Source organism: Amblyomma mixtum, chromosome 8 (genome assembly GCF_055824585.1).
Source record: "Amblyomma mixtum isolate Tamu chromosome 8, ASM5582458v1, whole genome shotgun sequence".
NCBI lineage: Eukaryota > Metazoa > Arthropoda > Arachnida > Ixodida > Ixodidae > Amblyomma > Amblyomma mixtum.
The window spans coordinates 95,716,736-95,735,247 of NC_143019.1; the positions used below are offsets into that span (position 1 = coordinate 95,716,736).

General features: G+C 45.9%; 2 protein-coding genes and 1 pseudogene across 2 annotated transcripts in view; 1 reads left to right on the forward strand and 2 right to left on the reverse strand.

The window, feature by feature from the left end:
* LOC149333622 (arylsulfatase B-like) overlaps positions 1-18,162 on the reverse strand; it is a 31,010-nt gene extending 12,848 nt beyond the window's left edge. Inside the window, exons 1-2 of the mRNA XM_089557765.1 lie at positions 18,028-18,162; positions 16,531-16,658 (exon numbers count right to left, since the gene is read on the reverse strand). Coding sequence (XP_089413891.1) covers positions 16,531-16,639 — 109 coding nt within the window. The 5' untranslated portion in view covers positions 16,640-16,658; positions 18,028-18,162. The remainder of the gene's footprint in view (positions 1-16,530; positions 16,659-18,027) is intronic.
* LOC149333623 (4-vinylphenol methyltransferase 2-like) lies at positions 547-9,110 on the forward strand. Its single transcript, XM_089556091.1, has 3 exons — positions 547-1,053; positions 3,974-4,139; positions 8,923-9,110. Exons 1-3 carry the CDS (start codon positions 547-549, stop codon positions 9,108-9,110), a joined length of 861 nt encoding a protein of 286 aa, XP_089412217.1.
* LOC149333624 (uncharacterized) lies at positions 13,105-14,223 on the reverse strand (annotated as a pseudogene).
* Positions 18,163-18,512: the final 350 nt, after the last annotated feature.

Genomic DNA, 18,512 nt, shown 5'->3' on the forward strand with positions numbered 1-18,512 from the left:
CTGACATCGCACAGTGCACGGGCCTCTGGAATTTCTCCTCCAAAGAAATTCCAGCCGCCGCGGCCGGGATCGAACCCGCGTCTTTTGGGTCAGCAGCCGAGCACCATAACCACTGAGCCACCGCGGCGGCGAGAATGGAAAGAGTAATTACTTAAGCTATTTGATGCCTTCATGACGGTCAACTACGTATGAAAATAAAATATTTGAGGATGAGACTAGGTTTCCCATATTATGTAATTGTTTCCTAAAGCTTCCCTAGAAAATAACTTGTCAGGCACCTGAAAGGTTTTGAATATTACTGCAATTACTGTTGCCTTGCACATTACCAAAAACCGCGCACAATTAAAAAAAGCTTGCATTTTCTAACCAATGGCAGGGCGAAAGCAACCACCTCGCGTCTCCTTGACAAGTTCCGATAACCGCGTAACACTTTTTTGTTGTCTAACAGCTCAATCCTGACTTAGGTGCACATAAAGGTCATGGGTTGGTGCGATTTCAGGTGCGTGAGCTTGTAAAACTCGACCAAAGCGAAGAACGAAATCCACGATGAAGTTCCGGTTCCCTGCGGAGTTCTACGCCAAATACCTCGATTATCCCAGCGGACTAAACGAAAATGCACTGAAGAACGCACGCTTCTTGAAGCCCTTGACTAAAGATCAGCAGGTCTTGGAGGTGGGATGCGGCACCGGGCAGCTCGCTGAGAGATTCCTGCTGCCTCACTGTCGTCCCTGTCGGAGACTTGTGGCCACGGACATGGACCCGAGCATGATCGGTTTCGCGGAAGAGCACTTTCCCAATCCCGACGTCGTCTACGACGTCCTTGACATCGCGACTCACGACTTGCGTCCATTCTCCGAGCGCTACGGCAAATTCGATCGACTCTTATCCTTCTTGGCGGTCCAGCTGGTCCAGGACCAGAAGACTGCATACTCTAACATTGCGCATTTACTGAATGACGGAGCCGAGTGCCTCGTGCTCGCCTTCTCGAGTCTGGACACCGTCGACGTGTGGGCGGAACTGTGCGAAACTGAGAAGTGGAAGGGACGTATACCAGTAAGTAGGCCCTGCCTAAAGCGGTTCTGCAGCTAGAGCTTGCCGGATGATTCTGTGCCAAAGCATCTGTCGGATTAACAGCAGTGATTTCATCGCTGAGTAAATAAACAAGAATTGTGCAATGCACTGGAGCAGGTAAAAAAGGCGCACAAGGCAGTGACTTCTTGCTAAAGAATGTAAATTAAAAATTTCCGATATGCACCAATACATATATCTGTATTCAGAAAATGAGAAACCGATGAAATTGTAAGAAGTGCAAGCATACCAGTCAGCTGAACCTAAAGTTGTCTGTTCGGGAAAATCGTCCACCTCTCGGTAATCTGTAATGGTTAAGGGTTTAGGGGGGTTTAACGTACCGAAGCGAGTCAGGCTATGGGGACGCCGTAGTGAAGGGCTCCGGAAATTTCGATTACCTGGCGTTCTTAACGTGCGCTAACATCGCATATATACTTTGCGGGGATACAGTGGGCGCAACTGGCAAAGGAAAAGGACAGGGTTAATTTGAGGGATTGAGATTTATGGAAGAGGCTTTTACTCTGCAATGGGCTTAGTCAGGCTGATAATGATGATGATGATTATAAATGAACATCGCTTAGTACACGAGCCTCTAGAATTTCGCCTGCATCAAAATTTCGACCGCCACGGCCGGGACCGAACCCGCGTCTTTCGGGTTGGCAGCCGAGCGCAATAAGTACTCAGCCAGCGAGGCAGCGGTAATTTCTAAGGTAATCTCTACTGCTAAATAAATCAAAATGCCTGCATACAGCAGAAATGCTATCGTTTTCTGTGATGTACTGTAGGGGTCATGCGCTCGATCCCTTTGTTTTGCGGTTCTACGAATATTGGGCGAACTACCCTTAGCCTAGAGTAACTTATGCAAGAGCATCGCTAAAATGCCTAAAAATCTGTAACGTTAACTTCGTATCCTTTGCCAAGGTACTGCCGAACACTCGCTGCGTGGAGGAAATGTACAATACAAGCGAAGAGACCTTCTAGCTCGATAAGTTTCCCAGGCGTACAACAATTATGAAACAGCGAAGGCGACTTGAGGAACCCGTTGGAGACTTTAGTGCACTAATTCCTGCTCACATCCCTATCCACCGCAGTGGTTCAGCGGTTATGGTGCTCGGCTGCTGATTTGAAATCAACATATTCCTACCCGGCCGCAGTCGTAGCGTTTCGATGGAAGCAAAACCTTAAAGGCCTATGTGCTGTGCGATGCCAAACTAGTTAAAGAACCCAAGGGAGTCGACTGTATATGAAATTTCAAAGCTCTCCACTACGACGTCCCTCATAGCCTTAGCCTCAGTGTATTCGAGACGTTAAACCTCACAAACGAAATCTGCTTTTCCTGATGCGATAACTATTCATTAGCATCTACAGAGCGGAGCCACTCGGATTCAAAATAAGCTGCAAAGCTTTTATCGTAACTCGATAGTTGAAAAAAAATCCTTCATGGGCCGCGGCGAACCGAGGACCACTACTTTAGCAGGCAGTGACTCATACAACTAAGGCTATTAGGACGGCTAGAAAACGGCAGAACGTGGCCGAATCGATCAGCAAATCATACAACTAAGGCGACTAGGACGGCTAGAAAACGGCAGGACGTGGCCGAATCGATCAGAAATCATACAACTAAGGCGACTAGGACGGCTAGAAAACGGCAGAACGTGGCCGAATCGATCAGCAAATCATACAACTAAGGCGACTAGGACGGCTAGAAAACGGCAGAACGTGGCCGAATCGATCAGCAAATCATACAACTAAGGCGACTAGGACGGCTAGAAAACGGCAGAACGTGGCCGAATTGATCCGCAAATCATACAACTAAGGCGACTAGGACGGCTAGAAAACGGCAGAACGTGGCCGAATCGATCAGCAAATCATACAACTAAGGCGACTAGGACGGCTAGAAAACGGCAGAACGTGGCCGAATCGATCAGCAAATCATACAACTAAGGCGACTAGGACGGCTAGAAAACGGCAGAACGTGGCCGAATCGATCAGCAAATCATACAACTAAGGCGACTAGGACGGCTAGAAAACGGCAGAACGTGGCCGAATCGATCAGCAAATCATACAACTAAGGCGACTAGAACGGCTAGAAAACGGCAGAACGTGGCCGAATCGATCAGCAAATCATACAACTAAGGCGACTAGGACGGCTAGAAAACGGCAGAACGTGGCCGAATCGATCAGCAAATCATACAACTAAGGCGACTAGGACGGCTAGAAAACGTCAGAACGTGGCCGAATCGATCAACAATTCATACAACTAAGGTGACTAGGACGGCTAGAAAACGGCAGAACGTGGCCGAATCGATCAGCAAATCATACAACTAAGGCGACTAGGACGGCTAGAAAACGGAAGAACGTGGCCAAATCGATCAGCAAATCGAAGATAGAAATCTGTTAGCGCAATGCGTTCAAGAGAACCACCATCGTAGGGTTTTACCTAAACGAATTGAACTAGCTTGTTTTTTACTATGTGCACAAGGAAGAAAGAATATGTGAACGAGCTATTTGTTTTTCTCTTTTGCAGTCTATTAGAGTCCTTTTCTTGCAAATTAGTTCTCGAAATCGGTCCATTGTATATACATTTATTAAATGATTTGTAAGTGTCCCCGTCCCAATCTGCTCGTTTTTTTTTCCCCTTTATCCTGCGTTTCACGGTCATGCTAACTTGCTAGGCTGAATGCCCGGCAACAATTGCATTCCATGCGCGTTGCTTGCCCGTTAAAATTAAAGGCTTCATATCGCATCTGCAGTAGTTTGCCGCCAGCGACATTAGTGTTTTCACGTTCGTTAGTCCTTAGCCAGGGTTTAAATTGTTTCTATGTGAGGCATCAGATTTTCTCCTGTCAATCTCTGTAGTGCCGTTGTGTTAGTTCCTAGAAATAAACATCTGTCTTTACTGCAGGACCCAAGAGAGGTTTTCAATCCAACCTTCAACTTCAACTGCGTCAAGACGGCAGCCGAGGTCGAAGCGGAAGTCAGAGACACACTGCAGGGAACAGGACTGGAGTGCTTATCCTGCGAAGTATACGACGACGTGTGGAAGTACGACGACATGGACTCGCTTCTTGGTAAGTGGTGACAGTCAGGAAAAAGAATCTCTTCATATCTTCTTGTTTATGGTGAGGCCTCAGACAACAGAAATCCGCGTTGAAAAAGAAGCAGTCGGAGCTGAACAAATTGTATTTGAACGCGTCCCGAGTAAAAAAGCAAGTGAAAAAGCGACAAGTGCGTTTCATGGCCGTAATTTCAGTGATGACTTGGCGGACCTCTTGCTGATTTAGTCTCAATGCGTGTTTTCAGAAAAAAACCGGAACTGGTTGATTCAAACGACCCTAAGAGATGATAAACAGTGGGTGCATTTCTGCTCGCCCAATTTAGGCCCAATGGATGGCTTTTGCTTACGACGGTGGCCCCGAATTTCTTGTGCTTGTTTTTTAATGCATGAATGCATTTCACTATATTTTCAACTTCATTGTCCCTTGAAATATTAGAGGGCAGCGCAGAAAAACTGCATAGAACAGAGGAGATGTATTTGCTCTGCCCTCTGACGTTTCAAATATGAACCAACTAGACCAAGCTCAAATTTAAGTCCTATGGTCCGCCACGGTTCCATTCACCAAGACTACAAGATAGCTCTAGATGCCCTAGTGAGGCTGAAATCAGTTTCAAAAGTTGTTGTGCGCATTATTTTTATTACTGCGTACAATAACGACATTGCGAAGACAAAATATTGTTAGTTTAGGAGAGTTTCTAGCTCGTGTTCTCCGTCGCTAAGGGTTGCTGCCGCCGCGCTGTACACAGCCGTTCAAACAAGAATCGCGGTGGTGGCGAGAGATGGCGCCACATGTGCGCGATGTGGCTGAAAATTCGTTATCTAGGGACCATTTGCAGCAGCACAGAGCACGCGCGTGATTTAAATTAAGTTTTCTCACAAACGGTGCTTTGTTTATGGCAGCAGAATATGGTTCACCACGCATGCATTACTGGAGTGGAATAATCCACGCGTAGCACGAATTACACCACTATTTTTTTACTTCCTGCTCCTTGTGCTATATTGTCGAGGAAGAAGCATGCGCTCCACTTAGGTTTACTGCTGCAATTCATCGCAGAGGAAGAAATCGTCAAAGCACCTTACTTCGGATGGCGCTTTGTCTAAGGAGGAGCATGTTTACAGTTATCTCTAGTCTAGCCTTTCAGGTCAGCAGAGCAAAACGTAGTGACGCCTCCATAATTTAGTTGGGAATATGGCCGGCTGTGGCACCGGCTGTTTTTTATTTTTTTGGCGATTGATAGCTTGTAAAATTGAATTTTTTAGTAGCATCTTTTACAATAGAATGCGGCAGTCAATCGATATAGGCTGACTACAGTTTGTCGTCAGTATACTTTTCAAGGACTAATCTCGTATTGCTAACAGTGCTTGTTCCAATATTATCCACACGTCATAGACGGTGTTCTCAGGTGCGCTAAAGTTTACGCATACAGCCCGTAAGTCTTGTTCTGGTGTACCCATTTTAAGACTGACTAAATCGTTCTTGGCTACTAGCTAAAGTATCGGGACTATAAATCCTTTCAAGAGGAGTATGGCGAAACGACTGCTCGCATTTCTTACTGATTCGCTTTCCGTCAAAAAGAAGTAAATGTTACTTTATTACTCATGCTCTTTGTCCGACTTCCACAAGCACGGTTACAGGGTAATCTCCGTAATATGGCAGAGCGCTTCCTTAAACTTTCAAACTTTTGATTATCGTTGAGGGAGATATGGCCTATAAGTAGACGCTGAAAATTGATTGATTCAATTTTTATTTCTCAACATTCATAGAAGGCATGCTTGTTAAAACATCTGGATCCCTAGCTGGAAGCTAGTTGGGATCCATGCAATTCAGTTTCAAAGAAAAATTGCAGGCATAACAAAAATTATTTACATTCATATAAAAGCTCATGAAATTAGAAAGACATAAATGAGTACATAGAGCAACAATATTCAGAGCACCAAGCCTCTTTTACAAACAGATACAAAAACACACAAAAATACATGAAAAGAAAAAAAAGCGGTGGCTTCGCTCATTGTTTATAATATTTCTTCAGTGACACAGGAAAAGTTTTACAATGTTTGAGTTCACTTGGAAGCTTGTTCCACAGCTTAATACCAACATGGGCCATCCTTCTTTCTCCATAGACATTTTTTGTTTTCGGAAGAAGGAAATTTCTATGAGTGGCGTTGCGAGTGCATAGTGGTGGGATACAGAATAGCGATGAGTGTAACGGGTAATTGTCTGTAAGGCATGTGTGTATTGTCAAGACAGTCCTGTATTCAAGTAATGATTGTAGTGGCAGTATATCCATCTGTTTAAAAAGAGGAGCAGTGTGGGTGTTGTATCCTGAATGTGAAATGAATCGAATTGCCCTTTTTTGCAAGACCCTAAGTGGTTCCAAATAAGATTGGTAGGTGTGGCCCCATGATTCAATGCAATATGATAACTGGCTTTGAAAAATTGAGAAATAAATAGTTCTGAGTATGTCATTACCAAAATAATCTCGGCATTTGTAGAGTGCAAAGCATGCTGCAGCTAACGTTTTACAAAGCGCCTGATATACAGCCCCATTCGTGATCCCACCGATAGTCACCTACTACAAAAAGATATTGACATAATAGCCACATGGTGCGACCGATGGCTCATGCCTTTAAACCTAGATAAATGCCAACTGTTGTCATTCTCTCGCAAACGCGCAGTTATTCACCATTCATACAATATTAACTCAGTCCCGATTGCCTCAACAACGTCATATAAGTATCTTGGATTACATCTGAAATCTTCACTATCTTGGGTGAACCATGTCCAAAGAATATGTTCTGATGCCTCCCGTGTCTTGGGTTATCTCCGACGTAACCTCAACTCAGCATCTCCCGAAGTAAAAAAACTTGCTTACCTAACATTTGTTCGTCCCAAACTTGAATTTGCATCATCCATCTGGCATCCCTCTCAAGCGTACCTTAGCACCGAACTTGAGGTCATCCAAAACCGCGCGACCCGTTTTATCACCTCTGAATACTCAAAAGAAAGTAGCATCACTGCACTCAAACATTCTATCTCCCTCCCCACACTTGAATCACGCCGCATCATCTCACGCCTTTGCCTACTACACAGCTTTTTCTACCATCCGATATCAAAACATCCCCTGCTGAAACCACCGATCCGAACTTCCAGTCGCCTCAGCCACAGCCACCCCATAGCCAGCATCAAGAGTCGTACTTTAGCAATGAGCAGTTCCTTTTTTCCTGACGCAATAAACCATTGGAATGCCCTGCCTAACGACATAGTATCATGCAACGATCGCAAATCATTTCGCGCGAAACTCACCAGTCATTTTCAGAACACGTGAACCATTTGTTGGCCTTTACTTTTTTTCTGTATTTTCCCTGAGTTTGTCTTGTATTTTTCTGTGCTTTCTTGGCTTCTCTTGTTTTTTTTTATATAACCACTTGATACTCTTTATCTTTATTTTTAGTGTTTGCAGTTACAGTGTTTCTTTTATTGTCTATGTTTTCATCATGAGTGCGTTCACACAAAACAATTTGTAACCACCTCCTTATGTAATGCCCTCGGGCCTTTAAGGACGAAATAAATGAAACGAAATAAATGAAAATGTATGGCTTCCAGTGCAGGTTCTCATCTAGAATTATTCCAAGAGAAGTGATGTTATTGACAAGTGCAATAGGTGTTCCCAGCCATTGCACGGAAGGCAGGTTTTCATGTATTGTTTTTCTGGAGCCCCTAAATATTATGCATTTTGTCTTATTAACAGTTACAACAAGTTTATTTGAAATAAACCAGCTACACAAAGTTTCCAATTCTCGGTTTGCTGTGCTAATAAGATCCGTTGTAGATTCATGAGCACATAGAAGAGCAGTGTCGTCAGCATACATAAAAACAGAGAAGTGTTGTGTGAAATGCGGCAGGTCATTAATATACAAGGTAAAAAAAATCGGACCAAGGACTGAACCCTGAGGCACACCAACCGTAACTGTTTCAAAGTCAGATTTTACACCACTAAGTTGGATCATTTGCCGCCGATTATTGAGATAACTTCTGAACAATTCTAAACTAATAACTCTAAACCCGTAGTGCACCAGCTTTTTCAGTAAAATTTCGTGATCAACAGTGTCAAATGCTTTCTTAATGTCCAAAAAAATTCCTAAGACTATTTTATTATCATTTAGGAAAGTGTTGATTGTGTTTGTTAGCGATATGACGGCCGTACCAGTTGATCTGTTTGGTCTAAAGCCGTGTTGTTGCGGACATAGCAAGGCTTCTTTCTCGAGAAATATTTTCACTCTCTTCGCAACGAGTTTTTCAAAAAGTATGTTTATGCAGCTTAAAATGGAAATTGGGCGGTAATTCTCAACGTGGTTACGGTCACCATTTTTGTGAATCGGTACTATTCTAGCTAGCTTAAGCAGATCGGGATAGGTGGAGGAATAGAAGGCAAAGTTGAAGATTTTTTCAAGTGGCTGGCATAAGATATCAATGCATTCTTTCAGCGCAATAGAGGCAACGCAATCACATCCAGTAGATAATTTCGATGGAAAATGATTAGCTGTATATACAATCTCATCCACTGTAATATCATGGTATGCAAAGGTCACTACAATGTTTTGCGGAGGAGGGAGGTACTCAGTGCAGGGGCAAGTATTTCCTATACTTGCACCAATAGTGGAAAAATATACATTGAACGTTGTAACTAGATTTTCAATGGAGATCCCCAAGATTTCTATGTCAGGCATAATAAAACGATTTGCTACGGGTTTAATAAATTAATAAAATAATTTTTCTATTGCGCTTGATGTTTCAGACATAGTCCTGACCGTTCTTCCATTCAACGATTCCGTTCCTGAGGAGGAGTGGGGAGACTTTCGTTGCCTGTGGGCCCAGCTTCTGTCCCGGAAGTTGTCAGCGTCACCTGGCGAACCTTTGGAAGTGAAGGTCGGGCTCTACGTCGTCCATGCCCGCCGTTCCTCTGAATGTGCTACAATTGACTAGACCCAAGAAATCTTTGTAGGACTGTAACATGTTATTGCTGCTGTCACTGGCTGCCGCCATAATGAATGCTGCTCTTCTGCTAGAGCACAAGGAACAAAAGCTAAAGTGTGACTGCGTCAATACAGCGCCTCAATCGTCCCCCAGCGGCGAAATTCTGAGGCGTTGACCGGGAATGAATCCGTCGCTGCGCTTCAATCGACCGTGTTGGCGTGCTGGTCACGCTAGAGTAACTGAAAAAAAAATTCGCTGTGGCTTAGCTTGGTTAAGCCCGGTAATTGCGAAAGCAATATCCGTACCTACGCCATGGTTCAGCTGGTAGTGTGGCTGGTGGTGGTGCATGTGGTTAGACTTGTAGCGATGCATCTGTTATACAATCCAATCCAATCCAATGTAATCTAATGTAATCTAATCGAATCTATTCTAATCCAATCCAGTCCAGTACAATCCAGTCCAGTCAGGCCGCCGTTCATGTGCACCGCCGTCGCACACGGACGGCGCGAGATCGCGAATCAATGTTAAGCCGCTGGTGGTTGGCACAGCTACTGCTTTCTAGCGACGTGAGTCGAGCGTAATCTCTTAAGCGTAACGCCACAATCGCGCTCCTAGCGGAGAGCGCAGGAGTTCGGCGCCGGTGGTGGCACCGCCGCGGCTTGCGACGGCGCGAGTCGGTCGCCCTTCTCTTCGGCGTGACGTCACAAAGCACCTGTTGCGCTCCTAGCGGAGAGCGCAGAAGTTAGGCGCCGGTGCTGGCACCGCCGCGGCTTGCGACGGCGCAAGTCGGTCGTCCTTCTCTTCGGCGTGATGTCACACATGACGTCACACGAAGGTCAACTAAAGGTCAATGGTGGCACCGCCGCGCCACGGCAAAGGCTGAAAGTGCAAGTAGTAAAGCTTTCGCTTTAAAAGTAAGTCTCGCCCGTTGCTCCAGCCTTCTCGCGGGCGCGGTAGCAACGAACGGATGTCCGAAGGCTGCACCATGCGCCTTGTATGTTCATCGGGAGGCAGTTTTAGCGCCAATCAAGGCGGCGCCGTGGTTGTCTAAAGGGAGAGACACGTCTCGCTTGTCTCGTGGGCTTATGACGGATTCATTTGCAGGCCTGTGTACTGTCAACAGAAATGTACTGAGGTGACAGGAATCGTTTAGTGCAGATGAAGTATCCGACGAAGCTTTTCCATATAGGAACCAGCCTTGTGCCGTGCACACGTAGCAGTGCGGCTTTGCAGACTGCCGAGCATGGACTGCAGACCCCGGCGCGGCTGCGCAACAAAGGTATGCGGCCCATCGAAGCGCATCAAGCTGTGGCGTGTTAGTGGCTTTTCACTTTGATGTCCATAGGCTGTACACAGAGTGCGGGCAACGCCGGACTAGTCGGCACCCTATTAAGACACCTTTTTTTGGATGTGTGTTCAATATATACGCTATGCACAGCAAAATAACGGCTTGCGAGGCCAATTAGTTTATGATGAAATGAACGGCGGCGCAACGACAACGGCACAAGGGAAGGACAACACATGTGCGCATGTGTTGTACTTTTCTTGTGCCGTTGTCGTTCAACCGCAGGTAATTTTATTATACGACCGTACGGCAGTAGCGTCTGGGCAAGCACGACAATGGCAGGAACGGCAGTGCCTTACCATATTGGTTGTACCAGCCATTCCTCGAACCTAAACCTAACTCCAGCCGCCTGGGATTCGTATGCGCCCACGGAAATCGTAAAAATTCTTTATCGTATTTCGTTCAAATTAAAATGCACTGAGATTCAACCCGCTACCTTACGGTCATCAGCATTGCGAGAAAGCTATCGAAGCATGACGCAAAAAAGAAAAAGCAAAAAACTATTAGAAAAATGTGACAAGCACACACGGCTTAGGCAAGCAGAGTGAGGTGAGCGAGCGCAACATAGAGGCACGCAAACTTAAGCGCGAAGCTCATTCGAGCCGCAGTTGTTTAAAAAGCAAGCCTTGATTTCAGTTTCACGTTCATATGGGACGTGGGTATTCACTCTCGACACGCAACTAGGTTTAACGCCGCGCACATGAGCTGCTCTTTCTTTAAAGCTCGAGACAGAGTGCAAACAAGTTTCTCCCACAAAGGAACCAAAGTTCGAGCGAGAACGAAGGAGCTAGCGCGTCCGTCAGAAAGTATTTATTTCGCGTGCAGGCCGTGCAGACATACCCAAGTGACCAGGGGAGCCATTCTGCAATACCAATTAATTACATGAGTCGCTAAGAGAGGGCGCTGTTCACTGGCGCCCGCAGCGTCCTCTGATCCAGGTTGTATTCCCCATTGCCGAGAATGAATCCAAACTAGCAAAGTGTTAATCAGATGACGTCAAGTGCAAGGCTGGTGCTGCAACAACGCATAGCTTCCATAAACCATCCACGGGACCATTGGCAATAAATAGCGAAAAAACAAGATTCCGCCTGGCTGTTCATCCACGAGCGGAGCTTTCACTACGACGTCAGTACAAGCCCTATATTACATATAGGGAAGGTGCTAGGATTTAGACGACTCTCATTGCTGTGTAAGGATCACTTCTTAGCGACATTAGACAGTGACAGTCAAGAACAGTTGTAAACGTACTGTACGCATGTTAAGAGGACACTTTTCAATAAAACAATGTAGAAGGATGAGACCCGAGGTTCTATTTCATTCTCGACAACTGGAAATATGAAGCACATATAGACGAGATAAATAGAAGATAACCGCAAACAACTCCAGAACACAAAACAAAAAGCCACTGCTTGATAATACGCAGTGCGTACTGAAATTTCTACTAGCCTGTGTAAGAGGATGTCGGCGAGAGTCTCTTGTAATTCACAATGATAAGTGAGCGATTGCTTTTGTATGAAGTGGAAAGCGGCACCTTATTCTAGACATTACCGTCGTAAGCAGATGACTGAAGTGACTGAATACAAAAAAAGTGAGAAAAATATGCTGATTGGTTTGGTTGAACGGTGAGAGGCCGGCGTTTCCCTGGTGTTGCGATAAGTGGTGCATTTGAACTTTTTCGCACTTGTGCTCTGCCAACGTGAATAGTTGGAACTCATGAAGGGGACAACATTTTTAACTGACAACACTGGACCTTTGAGTATAATGTAAGCGTCGTAGGAGACCAGCGCATATGAATCATATTTGACTCCTTAATTGATCGATGTGATGTAGGCTAATCTCCAATATTTGGAAGAAGCACACCTCAAAGAGCGCTTCAGGTGACCACATCATCTTCTAGGGGACCCGAAGATAAGCTCAATATGCAAATTGCGTCTCTGATCAGAAGTAAAATAAGTTATTTACTATAACGAGGTTATAGTAAATAAAATTTGCAAAAAAAATACAAGGCAGCAGAAACACAGGAGCGAATACACAAGGACCAAGTAGCGAACAGGGCTAGCAAATACTAGGCGTCAAAACTAGCGTAATTTATTCTGTTGTCTTTGTTTATTGACGCAGTTTTTAAGTCAGCGAATTAACTTAGCCAACTCACCTTTCACTGTACGTTCCTGAAAAGGACACACCTACAATTTGACATTAGGGAAGGCAAGCCCTACATATTCATGTATCACTTACGAACCAGCCATCCAGTCGAAGCTGAAACCAGGTGTAGCTACCGAAGCGTCGAACGCAATTTGGAGTGAGTGAGTGAGTGAGTGAGTGAGTGAGTGAGTGAGTGAGTGAGTAGAAACTTTATTGATTTCTTAAGTTTCGCTTGCGGTGGAGGTCGTCTTCAGGTCTTGAGGTCGCCTCCTTAGCCTTGGGTGGGTCCCTAGTCCAGGGCTCCACTGAGTCTGGCCACCTCGCTTGCGTATGCTATGGGTGCCCTTTGGGCCTCTAGCTCGCAGCTGGTGAGCCGGCTCTCCCATTGCTCCGCACATGGTGTGTCTTGTTTGTGAAACGATATGTTTCTATTGCATTCCCATGTTATGTGGTACAGTGTTGGCCTCGCTTCGCACCAAGGGCATGTGGCGCGGTATTGCGTTGGGAACATCTTGCTTAGTATGTATAAATTTGGAAAGGAGCCTGTTTGTAATTTCCGCCATTTTGCGGCTTTCTCCTCGCTTAGCTCTTAGTGTGGTGGGGGATATTTGTATCTCAGACCCCTATATAGACTTAGTGTTTCAGAATACCCAGCCCCCCGGTCGGTCCAGACCTCGTCTGGGGCTTGTGACACCCCTGCTCGGATGGTAAATCCTCGAGCTAGTTCGTCCGCCCTTTCGTTGCCCCAGACCCCGCGTGGCCCGGTATCCAAATTATATTGTGCTTTTATCTCCTCCCCGAGGGTACCCCCTCGTTGAGGAACCTGAGCGCCGTTTTGCCTATCCTACCCTTTGTGTAGTTTCGGCACGCTTCCTGTGAGTCTGTTAGGATATTCAGAGATCTTCCTTTCTTATCCCTTCCTTCACTGCTAGGGCTATCGCTATCTCCTCCGCCTCTGTTACGCTTGATGCCCTGGCTGTGAGGCTCGTTATGTGTTCTCCCTGGTGGTTGACGACTACTGCCGCCATCCTGTTTCTATGTTCGCCGTAGTACGGGGAGGCACCGGTATATACCGTGCTGTCTCGATGTACTATCGTTTTCTCGTAGTGCTCTGCCCTAGCTTTCCTTCTGCTGGCATGGAGATTTGGGTCCATGTTGCGGGGTATGGGTTGTATGCTTATGTTACTTCTTAATGTATCTGGTATGTCTGCCCTGTTACTCTCATGGTTCTCCTTCTCCCGACCCAACCTCGTCAGAATTGCTCTTCCGGTTTTTGTGTCGCTGAGTCTTCGGACTTGCGCTTTAACTTGGCATTCACTCAGCTCCTCGAATGTGTTGCTGAGCCCCAACTGCATTAGTTTCTCGTTGGGCATGTTCCTTGGTAGATGTGGTGCTGTCGTGTATGTTTTGCGGAGGATTGTTTCTGCTTGCTCCCTTTCGGCTTTGGTTGTTGCGTGGTATGGTAGTGAGTATGTCACCCGGCTGACTATCAGGCTGTTCACCAGTCTGATTGTGTCTTCCTCCTTCATGCCGTGTCTTTTGCTGGCTACTCTGCTTATCATTCGTCCTACTTGCTCCGCCGCTTTGCTTAGCAGGCTGATTGTGTGGCTGCATTTCCTGCTGCTTTGCAGCCACATGCCGAGTATTCTTATCATTCTTTGTTCCGGTATATTCTGCCCTTCCAGTTTAACCTCGAGGCTGGCTTCCGTGGGGTGCCTTCCTACTCTGAGGAGTTCGGACTTCTCCGTAGAGCATTTTAGTCCCCTTTTCTTCGTGTATTCTTCGATGCAGGTGGCTGCCGCTTGTAGCGCCTCCTGCTTACTTCCCAGCGAGCCTTCGTTGGTCCATATGGTTATGTCGTCCGCATACATTTCGTCTCTAATCCCTTGTATCTGGCTATGTTATCTGGCTAGGATGATCATTGCTATATTGAAGAGCCCTGGTGATATCACCGAGCCTTGCGGGGTTCCTTTGCATGGTGTTTGGAAGACTTCGCTTCGCAGGTCTCCCAAGCCCACCGTTGCCGTTCTGTTCGTGAGGAAGCTTCTCACGTAGTTGTGCGTTTTCTCTCCGCAGTCGGTGGTTTTGATGCCTTCCATGATTGCCGCGTGGGATACGTTGTCTAAAGCCCCTTTGATGTCGACGGCCATGACTATACGTTTTCCCCTTTGCTCGGCATTGTTTCTAGGACTTCTTCCTTCAGTTGTAGTAACACGTCTTGTGTCGACAGGTGTTCCCTGAAGCCGAACATGTTGTTGGGGTACCATCCTCCGTCTTCTAGGTGTCTTTGTATTCTTTTGGCGATTATCCTCTCGAACAGCTTGCCTGGACACGATGTTAACGAGATTGGTCTGAGATTTTCTATCTGCAGTTTCTTGCCTGGTTTGGCTATCATGACGACCTCCGCATGCTTCCATTCTTCCGGGACCGTCGCTTCTTCCCAGTGTTTGTTCAGATATTTCGTAAGCTGCTCTATCGCTTCGTCGCTGAGGTTTCTTATCAATGCGTTCTGGATCTTGTCCGCCCCCGCCGCCGTGTTCTTTGTTGTTGCCCTTAAGGCTTCGATGACCTCTTCCTTCGTTATCGGTCTGTCCATCTCCTGGCTTTCTTTCCCTTGGTATTCCCCCCGTTAGGCCTCCACGCGTTCCTTTCCGTAGCATTTCTCTTTTACTGCCTGGATTAGCTGTTCCTCTGTCCCCTCGTATTGATGGATTAGTCTTTGTATCGATTTGCTGCTTTCCGCTTTGCTCTTCGATGGGTCCATAAGTTTCCTCAGGATTTGCCACGTCCTGGCTGTTCCTAGGGTGCCGTTCAGTGTTGTACTGAACTGCTGCCACCCTTGTCTAGCCAGTTGTGTTGCATATTATTCCGCTCGCTTGGTGATTTCTGCTATCTTCTTTTTCAGTTTCCTGTTCAGCTTCTGTTTTTTCCAGCTTTTGGTTAGGCTTCTTCTTGCCTCCCCTAGGCCGAGGAGTCTTCTGTTTACCTCTGGTGCCTGTTCCGTGCGGATCACTTCTTTGGAGTGTATGTCTCTAATTTGTTTGAGTTGCTGACTACATTCTTCTAAAGATGTTCCTGGCAAGGATACAACTACAATTTGACATTAGGGAAGGCAAGCCCTACATATTCATTTGTCACTTACGAACCAGCCATCCAGTCGAAGCTAAAACCAGGTGTAGCTACCGGAGCGTCGAACGCACTTTGGAAGTAATATTCAGAGGAGCGGCGGAGTGCGTCCGAAGTTTCACCGTTATCCCCGCAATAGTCATTCTCAGCGGTTTAAATGTTAGAGCTTTATGTGGTCTCAGTATACGCAACCCTATGACTGTAATAATTATTTTTCAGTTGTTTATAGGGTTGTTCCGTGTGGACCAAACTGAAAACAAACACTAAAACAGGTTACGAATATTGCCAAATAAAGGCCAGTGTCGGAAGCAGTGGCGGAAGCAGTGAATGATGGAATTTTGGAAAAGCGGAACTATTCGAAAAGAAACATGACAACGATACAAACGGCGAGAAATGGAGGCTTACACTAAAGTCCGCTTCTCAAAGACGGCTCAACTGATGACTGGCCAATGATGCACAATGAACACACGCGTCATAATTGACCGTTCCAAGGCGCTATGTGCAAATCTGCAGATGCCCGCCTGGTCTACCCGTTTAGCACTATGTGTGCTGGAGGTAATACCATTAGAAAGAGTAAGAGACAGGAAGTTTGCGCACTAAGCACCGTATTCAAGCCATTATCAAACACGCCTTTGGGTTACACATAAGCTCCGCCGAGCAACCGCTGCAAACACCCACATTTTCACATTGACGGGGGATGGAATGAGGTTTTAAAGTAATGAGTTCAATCGCTCCAGTTGATCCATGGGCAATAGCTGAGCCCAGCAAGCGTAGCTGTACGGACTGAATACACGTGACGCGTGGTTCGGTGCTTACCCAAGTCGTCTCCGACGATGAGGAGGATGTGAGGGCGTTGGCTTTGCTTCTGAGCGGACGCGAGGTGAAGGAGCATCAGCTGCCATAATCCATGGAAAAACCTTGCCATAGCAGCCACAGGAAGAAGACTGAAATGGCACGGAGAACGGAAAGTACTTATAAGTAAGCATTTGGTAATAATGTATATTAAGGCGAAAGCCTTTAATGCCTCATACTGTCGTTAGCAGCTGTGTCGGCCGCCGTGTCAGCAAATGCATCCGCGTTTTGACGGGTGTCCAGGTATGTGAGACAGTTACTGCTTAATTTCCTTTCCTCAAATACAATATTCAGTTTCTTCATTACGGCCCCTCTTTCTCTTTCTTCTTTTACTCCCTCTTCCTCCCTTCCTGTACGGTGCCGTTAAGGTGTCCACCGAGATGACAGAGAATTAGTGCGCCATTTCCTTTCCTCAAAAAACGTTGCGTTCAAAGGGCAAGGCATCGCGCCGAACGGGTGTTGGCGATCCGTGGACTCCCTGGCAGCGCTACAACACGCTGTCGCGTTCCACTCCTAAAGGCGAAGCTTAAACGTTTTTAATTAGCAATTAATTAACATTTAGACGTTAATCAATAATTAATTATTAATTAGCAATTTGTCATTACTTCGTCATCAGTTATGTGTGACATCAGCCAGTCGTGACCTCACCGGTGCTACATAGGCAGAGTGGTGCGGAAAACGCTTTCGCCTCTATGCACTTTAGACAGTCAAATTACCCGTGAATTTATAAGTTATCTCTCAATGATTATTTAGCGCTTAACGGTGCAGTTCGGACAAAGAAGGAACGATGTGGAGAACCTGCTCTGACGTACAAAAATGGTTCCTTAAGATAAAGGCACGTATTGTAAAAACGTGGGTGCTTTAAAGAGCTGGCCTAGTAAAATACGTTGCGGGGATAGTTGGTGATGCATTTTTTCTTCAAATTTAAACAGCGCTAAATTTTCAGACGAATACACCGGTAGACATGACAGGACGGGCGTCTGAAAATTTAGCGCTGTTTAAATTCGACTTAAAGAGGTGTTTCCCACCGAAGGCTATTCGGCTGTTCCAGACCAATATGAATGAAAAACGCCGCTTTACACAAAGTTTAGCTTAGCTGCAATAATAAAACAGTGAAATGATTTTTATAAAGGTTGTTTCTTTGACGACAGTTCGAAAAAACGAAGAGACCATAATACCTGTTCTTGCGTAACACGACGATCGCGCGGAGCAGTAATGACTATTCTCTGCACCTCCACTTTGATTCGATTGTTACAGCATGTCACGGCAGATTAACATTCCAACTGGGCATCACAGATTAACATAGCCTTGACGGCACACAGTCGTGAATCGAACACTACACTCTGAAATCAAATTTTGCGAGTGTAATCTTCAGCGCATGCAACTCGGTTGGAAGCTTGCGGCGCAGCAAAGCTAGGAATATCGGCGCATGTTTTCTGTTGAAGGATGAGCTCTACTCACCGGGAGACGAAATGCAGAAAATAGGCTCACCCGGCCGAAAACAAGAGGGCACAAAGCTGCTCCGACACTACCGTTCTTCGTAGAGGATGTTTGTCGGCAATAGCAAACTTTTGACTCCAGATCATTCACGACAGAAGTGAGTCCCAGTGCACCAGATCCCGCCAATCCTACATAGGAGATGACGTAATAAGAAGAGAGGAGAAGATAACTTGTTTATTTCCCAATCACTTCATAGAAGTGCGAGCTCCTGACTAACGGTCTATCAGGCAGTCGCAAATTAAGGTGGGTAATTTGTCTTCTTCCGCAAATTGCTGGTGTTATCTTGCCAGAAATTGATACCATACGCATGTTCACTAATTTATCACTTATGACTGAATTGTGAAAGCTCTCTCTACATTGATAGTACCATTGTTCAATGGGTTTGAAGGTGTTGAAATGCGGCTGGCTTTGTTTGATAATGCTATCTACAAAATTCGAAGCGACAG